The 10,124-nt window shown below is 41.5% G+C and overlaps 1 protein-coding gene across 13 annotated transcripts in view; it reads left to right on the top strand.

Moving 5' to 3' along the window:
- The window catches only part of MYT1L (myelin transcription factor 1 like), a 709,345-nt gene that overhangs the window by 640,819 nt on the left and 58,402 nt on the right, over nt 1-10,124 (top strand). For 12 of the 13 annotated variants that reach the window (XM_019520651.1, XM_019520649.1, XM_019520647.1 and 9 more), the window contains 2 exons: nt 3,853-3,936; nt 5,721-5,942. In XM_019520651.1, coding sequence (XP_019376196.1) covers nt 3,853-3,936; nt 5,721-5,942 — 306 coding nt within the window. The remainder of the gene's footprint in view (nt 1-3,852; nt 3,937-5,720; nt 5,943-10,124) is intronic. The other variant, XM_019520650.1, reaches the window with a different exon arrangement.

Raw genomic sequence — 10,124 nt, 5'->3', positions numbered from 1 at the left:
CACCATACCATATTGCTACGGTGACATAGCATCACATATAGATGCACCCAGAGCTGTCCAGTAACAATATTACTTCACTAGGAAATTCTGCTAACAATCTAGCTTTCAGATGCAATAACAATGATGCATGTGATGAATTACGTTGTCATTACAGGTTGCTTGTTCTACTACACACAAGTTTGAAATTCAGAACTTTCATTTATAAGAAAAATAGTAGTCTGATTTACAGTAGCCAAGTAGTATGAAGGATTACTATGTATAAGCAGTACTCATCAGTATGGAACCTACATGCTAGTAGTCGCTGCATTTTACTGCAGAAAGCATAGTAAATATTAACACTATATAATCACCATGAAAGATAATAAAAAACCCAAAATAAAACAAAAGAAACCCCCAAGCTGAACTTCAGGTGAAACTCTGCTCTAAGTCTTGAAGTTGAACTCAGCAGAGAAACAGTAGCTTTACCTCAAAGAGCAGAATTTGGAATTGATTAAAATGATATGGTGTTATTGATTCATGCTGCTAAAACTTGGGGAAAATACAGGATAGTCGAAACATGGTGCATTTCAGGTAGACAATGGCTTTTTTGTGAAATGAAAATTTCCATGAAAATCAAAACATAGATCCATCCTGTTGAAAATATAGTTATAGGAATAAAGGAAGTGCCATACTGGATCAGAGCCAAGGTCCATCTGGTTCGGTATCACGCTTCTGAACAAGAATCATAGAAAACTGAGGTTAGAAGGGACCTCAGGAAGTCATCTACTTAAAGGCCCTGCTTAAAGCAGGACCATCCCCAACTAGATCATTCCAGCCAGCGCTTTGTCAAGCCAGGCCTTAAAAATCTCCAAGGATGGAGCTTCCTCCACCTCTTTAAGTATCCTGTTCCAGTGCTTCACCACCCTTCTAGTGAGAAAGTTTTTCCTAATATCCAACCTAAACTTCCCTTTCTGCAGCTTGAGACCATTGCTCCTTGTTCTGTCATCTGCCACCACTGAAAACAGTCCAGCTCCATCCTCTTTGGAACCACCCTTCAGGGAATTGAAGGCTGTTATCAAATCCCCACCTCAGTCTTCTCTTCTAAAGAATAAATAAGACTAGCTCCCTCAGCCTATCCTTGTAAGTCACGTGCCCCAGCCCCCTAACCATCTTTGTTGCCCTCTCTTCAATTTGTCCACATCCTTTCTGTAGTGTGGGGCCCAAAACTGGACACAACACTCCAGATGTGGCCTCACCAGTGCAGAATAGAGAGGAATAATCACCTCCCTCGATCTGCTGTCAATGCTTGTACTAATGCAGCCCAGTATGCTATTAGCCTTCTTGGCAACAAAGGCACACTTGACTCATATTCAGCTTCTGAATATGAGTGTAACCCTCAACAGGTCCCAACCCTGTAGTGGTGCATGGGATTCTTCTGTCCTAAGTCCAGGACTTTGCACTTGTCTTTGTTGAACCTCAAGAGATTTTTTTGGCCCAATCCTCTAATTTGTTTAGGCCACTCTGAATCCTAGTCCTACCCTCCAGCATATCTACTAGTCCTCCCAGTTTGGTGCAATCCGCAAATTTGTTGAGGATGCAATCCATCGCATCTTCCAGATTGTTAATGAAGATATTGAACAAAACTGCCCCAGGACCAACATGGTTAGTACAAGGTACTTCAAAGGAGTGAAGTACTTCAGAGGAAGGTGTAAGGAACCTAGAAGATTGATTTGGGATGATGTACAACTGTACTAGTTCTCCTTCTATGAAGGATTAGACATTTGCTTAAACCTGGAAGCACGAGACTTATAGATCCCTTCCTTACAAGTTTTGTTAGCACCAATTCTACTTTTGAATATTCTTGGTATCAATTATTAATACCTCCTGGAATCTTTGTGGAGGCCTCAGTGATGGGCAATAAGTTATACAGCTTAATCTACATTTTGTAGAAAAGTATTTGCCTTTATTGGTTTTAAAATTTTCACCTTTTAATGTAATTGTTCCTGTTGTTGTTCATGTGGACAAACCTTTCTTAATCATCTCCCTTCTAAGGTAAATATTCCAAATCTTTTCAGTTTTTGCTTATTTTTTCAGGTCTCTGTTCATTCTTACCTTGCTTCTTTTATCATCCCCTTGTTCTGCAATATGCTTTTTTGCAACAGGGTGACAAGTACTGCAAACGGTATTGTCAATGAGATGGATAAAGTCATTATTGTGTTCTTGTGCTTTGTTACCATTCCATTCCTTATATAATCTAACGACCTTTTAGATGTCTTTGACCACAGTTGCACACTGAATAGAGGTCTTCACTGAGCTATCAATCATGAGGGCTAGGTCCTTTTCTTGAGCTGATGCAGTTAAATTGGAACCATGTAAAGTGTAAACTATTTTTTCCCTCTAATATAATTTACCTAGTATTTATTAATTCAGAATTTCATTTGCAGTTCTGTTGCTCTTTGCCCTAGCTTGTTTAGGTCTCAAGTTCCTCACAGTCCTCTACAGACTCACATAACATTTCTATTATCTGGAGATTTTGCTGCCTTATCACTTGCCTCCATTTTTAAGAATTTTATAATTATAATTATAATTTATTAATACATATATTATATAAAAACACATGGCCTAGGATGGAACCTTGAGGAATCCCACTCTTAACTTTTCACTCTGATGAAAATAGACCATTTAATACTCTTCTTTGCTTTGTGTCTGTTTTCACTTGTAGCAATGTTTGTCTCTCATGTCATAACTTTCAAAGGCGTTCAGATGCTTGTCTGTCTCTTCAGTTAATATCTCCTTTCATATCCATATACTTAAGTTGAAAAACATTTACATTTAAGATTCAGCATCAGTTTTGGATGCATAAAGTTGTCTCCAATGTACATAAAAATAATTTTCAAGTCTTTGAATAGTTATTCTGGTGTTCCCAGACTTTTTCAGCATAGCTGCAAGTAAAATCTATTAATTTTCACATTACCTATGCCTTATATGGAAAAAATAACTTATGCAGACTGCAGTCAGAGAAATCCTTTGCATCTGGTACAGTGCTGAGCACATTTTAGTGTCTAATAAATGCTAGTTTTACCAGCTAACTAGCGATGTCTATATTAGATTTTCACCTTTCCTTTGTGAACTTGGAATACTTCCCCAAGTGCCACGCCGATCTTTTTCCCTTATCTGGTCTGCTGCTCAGCTTTCTGCTCCTGACCCCATGTTATCAGCCCAAGCTGCTGCTCCACTTTGTTCCATACTCTGTACTGTCTGCTCTGCTTTCTGCTCTCTGCCATACCTATCATTGTACTACCTGTCCCCTCCCCAGCCTGCTGCATGCCACACACAGAGGTTGCCCATGCTACTTGTGGCACCCATGGCACAGGTTGGCCACCCCTGCACTAAAAGACTTTGAATGACAGTGATTTCAGTTAGCCCTGTTCAAGAAATCTAAAGATCCTTCCTGTTTTTTTCATTTTATTTTCCTTCTTTCACAACCAGAACAAATGTACTATCTTTCTGGTCATAAAACTGTGGATCCTACTATTTTTGAAGTCTTCTACTTGCTGTGTCAGCCGGAGGGATCATCAGACACAGACTGTAATACCTTTTTTATCTGTCTCCTCAAGGGCTTTCTGTGTGTAGCCTGCAAAATACTCCAAGACTCAGCCTGCTATAACAAACATAGATACTTGGATTCCCCTTGTGGTTATGTATTGCCAGCTATCTCTACTCTTTAAATTACCTGAGCTAATACTATTGAAAACAAAAAAGCAGAATCTAGCCTACTAGTATTTCATGTGGAAAGAATATACCTTTATAGATCCCCTTGTTAAAATTATAAAAAAATAAGGAATTATGCTGTAAAATATTATCTTCATTCAGTCTTTCAGGTTGTCCACGAGCAAAGAAAAGTGGAATCAGGATAGCACAAAGCAAGGAAGACAAAGAAGATCAAGAGCCAATTAGGTAAGTACAAATTTAGTCCACATGGCCTTTATGTGTTTTATGAGATCAGGTACATCTACTTTTTTTACCTTGAACTTTGTTGTATTTGTCACAGTAATTCAAGAAGAAAGGTACGCCAAAGCACATGACCTATGTTTAGTTGTTTTCAATCATGGTACTCTATATATGATTCTCCACTATAAATCAGAATAAGAAAGGTGTCATGACATGGCCAGAGCACATGGCGCAGCTGCTACTTGGAGCAATGACTTCCAGTTGGTACTATGCCAATTGTGTGTTTGCCTGGTTGCAGTAGCAGCCATATTTTTCTGCCCCATCCCCACTCCCTCCTACACACACAAGTCGGAGCCTGGGGCAGCTGCCTTGGTCATCCACCCTAGTTATGCCACTGCAGAGTAGCTCCATTGAGTTCAGTGACTAGTCTATGAGTCAGAGGAGCTGTGCTGGTTCATACTGAGGGAAGATCTGACCCTCTGAATACTTCTTTTAATGGGAAACGCAAAAAGCACTTAAACACCTGCCTCCCCAAACCTCCTCATTCTCTTTTTTAAGAGTAAGAAAATACTGTAGGCCAACTATGATTATACAGAACAAGTGTTTAATGGGAAAAAGAAAGAAACAGCGTGCATGATTACATCTGAAAATCAAACCTTATAGTTTAGGTGCCTAGAAATGAAAGCAAGTGCCTAACTTTAGTCAAGAAATAAAAACAAAATTTTTGCAACTAATTAGTTGGTCTAATAAAAGATATCACCTCTGCCAAAAGTTCAGCATAACTTTAGGCAAGTGTGAATATGTTGGCCTGTGTTTCTCTGCAAGGTACAGTGATCTCAGCTCCCATTGAGACTTCTCAGCACCTTCCAGGATTAGATTCCAAATATTGCAGCCTTGTTTGACAGCAGGATAACAAGAGTATGAAACTGATTGCTTCAGTTTCCTAAATTATAAAACATACTCCAACAGCAACACACTGAATAGTAAATTCAGTTTCTTAAATAGTTAATACTGAAAGCTACCCCTATTAACATTGGTAATTAAATATCTTCTTAAAAATATGCAGGGTCCTTTATATATATAGGAACAAATCATGAGAAAGACTGTGCACCTGATGACCACCAAAAACTAATTTGATTGAAATCTTTGGGCCCCATCCCATGAGGTTCTAATAGCAACATAATCAGTGAATGTGGAAGGCACTCAGCACGCTGCCCAATAACATTTCTGGTTGTTTATCATCTCTGCAAATCTGGCCCATGATCTTTTACCTAACTTCTTAGTGCTAAATGGGGCGAGAGTGTAACTGATACCTAAGTTGACAACATTACCATAACTGCAAATTAGTCCCTTTAGTTTTTATATACACATTAAAACTGAACCTAGAATTTTACTAAGTAAGACTTTTAAAATTTAGCGTTTTTGTAGCAAATTTCACTATGTGGTCACTGAAGCTCAGTAGTGGTATCCAATGTGGTATATGCCATGATGAACATCTACATTTCAAACATGTATCTCACAATGTCTCTTGTAAGCGAACAAGCCTGGGGCTTTGCCATTGATTAGTATCTCTGTCATTGATGAACCGAAGAGCTACATATCTTTTTTTTCAGATTAACAAAGCTCTTTTAGCCTGATGCTTCACAGTATTCCATAAGGGGAATCTTAGATTTTTTTAGAGCATGATTTTTCTTTTTTTTTCATGTCAGGTTTATTTTGACTTTGTTGTAGAGGCTACCAGGTATATGATGGCAAGACAATAAAGTTTATCTCATCTATCTGCTATCCAGATGTCCAGTTCCTGGTTGTGATGGTCAGGGTCATATAACTGGAAAATATGCATCCCATCGCAGTGCATCAGGGTGCCCGCTAGCTGCCAAAAGGCAAAAGGATGGGTACTTAAATGGCTCACAGTTCTCTTGGAAGTCAGTGAAGACGGAAGGTATGTCATGTCCGACTCCAGGATGTGATGGCTCAGGACATGTCAGCGGTAGTTTTCTTACTCATCGTAGGTAAGTAACTACTGTCCAAAATACTCCTTCCATTAGATGAGTACATTTATAGTACAGCTTCTTGCATGGCACGTGACCATTTTAATTTTATTTTGACTTGCATATTTCTGTAGGAGGCAGTCTGTCTTGTGATTTAAATGCACTTTAAACAACTTGGAGTCAAGACTTGCAAGTTTTAATTTTAGGCATAAAGTCTTCCAGGCAGAAATTGCATCCCCTCTATACCTTGAGCACAGAACAATTGCCACTTCCTTGCTAAAGGACCTTGGACCAATTACTGAAGCAGCTATATGAGCATAAGCCCCAAATGTAGATACATTTAAATCAATAAAATGTCATCAGTACCTTTACAGCTTACTAGTCAACTCTTGTGACCAGTGATTTTACTATACCAGAGGAAAGCAGAGCTTTTTTGCAATAGGAGGGCCCTGCTGGTACAGTATATTAGTATTTCTAAAACAATATGGCAATCCTACCATACTCCTAGCACAAGTATGTTAGTTTTCAGTGTTTAATGCGTTGTATATAATTCTATACTCTAGATCAGAATCAATAGGTATTTGTTAATGTACTACACCCAAAGCAGTAGCAATCTGCAGGAAACCAGAACAGCATTCAGTTTGTTCTGTGAATACTAAATAACCTACCTTGTAAAATGAATGCCAGCTGATGAACTTCGTGCCATTTAAAACAGGGGGCTGCGTGGTGCACTGGTTGCAAGCCCAGAGCTGCACACCATGTGTGCTGTATGCTCGGGGGTGGGGACTCCCCAGCACTCCCACCACATGGCCAGCAGAGCTCCCAACCACATGGACAGAATGAGCTCCCCCTTGCTGCTGCTGTGTGAGCAGTTTGGGCTCCCTGCTCCTCTTGCTGCCATGGAGGCAGCAGGCTCACCTGCCTGGCTTGGCCTGCTGTGCTGCCACACTCCAGAGACCCCAGCTGCTGCAGCAGCTACAGGAGGGAGTGGGGGAGTGATAGGCGGTGACTAAGGGGCAAGGACTGGGGCACCAGCCCCAGGTGCCAACTTGTGGGGAAGGGGCACAAAATAGCAACTGCCTCTTTCCCAGCCACTGCGTCATTTCCGGCAGCTCGCTGCTATGGGTGTGACCCCTGCACCATCTAGGATGCAGAACTGCTGTTATACCTTTGACTGGTTGACTTCCTTACTAGCTCACTGTGAGCCTGCTCCAAAACACTTTGAAGTCAATAGAAACTTGCCATTTACTTCAGTGGTTTCTGGATCAGGCCTTCTGAACAATGGCAGCAGGAATCCTGGCATCTGATTTAAGGCCTGCCATCAGTGACAATACATTACCAGTGATGTTATTTCAGGAAGACAAAAGAGGAAGTACAGGCATTAAGCACATAGGCCAATACCCGGTTTTGGTGTGGGAGGAGGCCTATTACAGCTTAAGAGGATAGAATGAACATGGAATGTGGAAATGAGTCCCTAAATCTGATATTAAAGGGATTTTTTAGACAGTTTAATTTTAAAAAATTAAAAATTGCTCAGCTTCAGTACTGCAAGTTGGTGTTGACTGGCTGGAGAGACTGGGCTTCAGGACCAGGCTTGCTACTCTAGAGCAGTGGTCTCCAAACTTTTTTGATCATGCACCCCTATCAGTAAAAAATGTTTGAGCACACACCCCCATTATATGTATATTTATTTATATATAAAAATTGAAATAGAAGTTCTAATATTTTCTTCCCACACCCCAGTGGATCATCTTGCGCACCCCCCTGGGGTGCGTGCACCCCAATTTGGACACCACTGCTCTGGAGCAGGAGGAGAAAGGCACTTGCAAATATAATATTTTAAGGGCACTTTGGTCCTGTCCTGTCTGTGTCTTCAGCGCCTCAGTTTCCTTCACATTAGAATTCACCCCTTGGGAAAGATGACCATGTGTGTTTTAATGTCCTTTTAACAAGGAATAAATTTGCTACCACAAGAAAGTATATACATTCTTTTCCTTACAAATCTATAAACTAGGGTAGACCTGGGTCACTAGAATGAAAGACTGCATCTTTCTGCACTGTCACAAAAGCTCCCCTGTGGTAGAAATGCAGTACAGAGAGTTGCACTTCCATTGTGTTGGGTGGTTGTGGGCAGCTTGGTAGAACAGTAGCAGCATGGCTTAAATATCTCTGAAATACTTAGATGCACTGGTGAGAGAGAGGGAGTCATTTTTCACTTTGTGAAGGAACACGAGTGGAAGCTGTATGTGTACAGGTCATGGGAAACGTTTGCCATATGACTTTTTTTTTATAATATGTATTGTATGCATAGTGGGGGTTTGTTAATTTTTGACCTGTCAAGAAACCAGCAGGAAGCTATTACCAATGGATCCAGTTAAGACACCTCCTGACAAATAGGGCAGTAGGTTAAGGAATAATATCTGAGTTATTAGCAGTAAGGATGCTGTCTGCAGGCTCCTGGCAAATTTATGCAGTTGTTTTGCTGAGGATGGGAACAGACTGATCAAAAGGACTAAAAGTTGAAAAAAAATGGGGAGGCAGTTATTGGGAGCTGCTCATGGGGGGCTGTGTACTTAGTGGGCTTTTCTAAGAATCCAAGGGGAAGATAAGCCTACCCAGGATGGTTCTGCTGTGTTAAGATCTCTTTTTATAGCGCTCCACCAACTAGGTATTCTGCATCTCTGTGCCATGACCAGCCCAATCCGGCAGGTTGCTTTGAGCATTCCTAGCACCCCTGACTTCAGTTTTGTTCCTCCAAGTACAATTAAGCAATACTCTGTTTTGGAAAAGCTGTTTGGTTAGTGTATTAACTACTATTCACAATGCCTAAAGGGAAGACTTGTAGGTGCCCTATACTGTCAGACCTGCTGAAGAACCATAACCGGTCCACAGGGGATATAGTCCAAGCCACAGGGCCATAAGTAGGAGAATCACAAGTCTACCCCAGATCACAAGATGGCAAGAGGCCCACTTCCTGATAGAGGTGGATACAAGGCAGACCAAGAAAGGGGTCAGAGGTGCAGTTTGCTCTTCATGACATGTCACATGTCAAAGCACAGGCTGGTTTCTGTCAAGTGGCTCTTTGACAGAGCTCCCATTTTGAGCATGGAATATTGCTTTTTTCCTGATCCTGGAAATTGGTGCTTGTCCAGGATCAGACCAATCAGGCATTCATTTGGGAGGTGAGAGGTATGGGTTTGACTCCCCCTCAGCTAGAAACCAGGACCCCACTTCCTGGATAACGTCTCTGTCCACCAGGCTATTGGGCTTTTAACAGAATCTGCTCAACACCACCAGAGAAAGCTTTCCAAGGAAAGTGCTAAACCTAGTGGTGCTAAGGAGGCACAAAGTCATCTGCTGGATTGGTCTGGTCAGGTGCAGAGATGTCTAGCTGGTGAATCTCAAAAGGGCTTATATAGGACATAGGCACCTAGAAGCTCAGCTAAGCCAAAATGAGCTTATGCTGGGTTCATGTAGTTGCTGAATTTTAGGCATCTAAAGATGGGTCTCAGGTGCTTTAGCAAGATAGACAGAGTTTCTGTGCATCACTTCTTAAACCTAGGCACCTAAATTTCACCTAGGTCTCATTTTAGGCACAGTGCACAGAGGGCTCCTATACACAGGCAGGGAGGCTGCTCAATCGAGTCTGCTGGAGCATGATAATTACTGCACTCCAGCAGACTCCAGTGTCACATGTATCAACATCCCCCCCACTGAAAAATGTCAGCAGGGTGATGAGCTTTAGTTTAAAGCATCCTGCCACCATTTTTCAGTGTAGGGATGCTGATACATGTGACGCTTCGGGTGCTTTTAATTAGTGTTGCTCTTGAAGCTGTGCTATTAAAGTGCACCTCTCCCCAGAGCGCATCTATAAATGCCAATATACTTTTTTGTGAATCCCACCCTAAGATTCGAGAACAGGAGTCAACAACTTGTGGCCCATGGGCCATATCTGGCCCACAAAGAGACTAGATCCAGCCTGTGGCAGCTCAGACTATCAGCAACATGCTCCAGCCATGGTAGCAGAAGTGTCATATTTAGGGTTGTACCACCTGTAGTGTTCAGTTTATTCTCTGCTGAAGCTGAGGTGAAAACCCTAGGGTGCTAGCACCCCCCTTTTTCTATCTATTCCCTTTGCAGTATCTGCTGATCTCCAAGTAAGTGGGAGGTAGAGGGCTGGGTCACAAGCAGTGGTCTACGGTG

This window comes from Gavialis gangeticus, unplaced genomic scaffold (assembly GCF_001723915.1).
Source record: "Gavialis gangeticus isolate Ggan-Ray unplaced genomic scaffold, GavGan_comp1, whole genome shotgun sequence".
NCBI classification, from domain to species: Eukaryota; Metazoa; Chordata; order Crocodylia; family Gavialidae; genus Gavialis; species Gavialis gangeticus.
The sequence above is the reverse complement of the archived record's forward strand: the minus strand, read 5'-3'. Positions and strand labels throughout refer to the sequence as shown.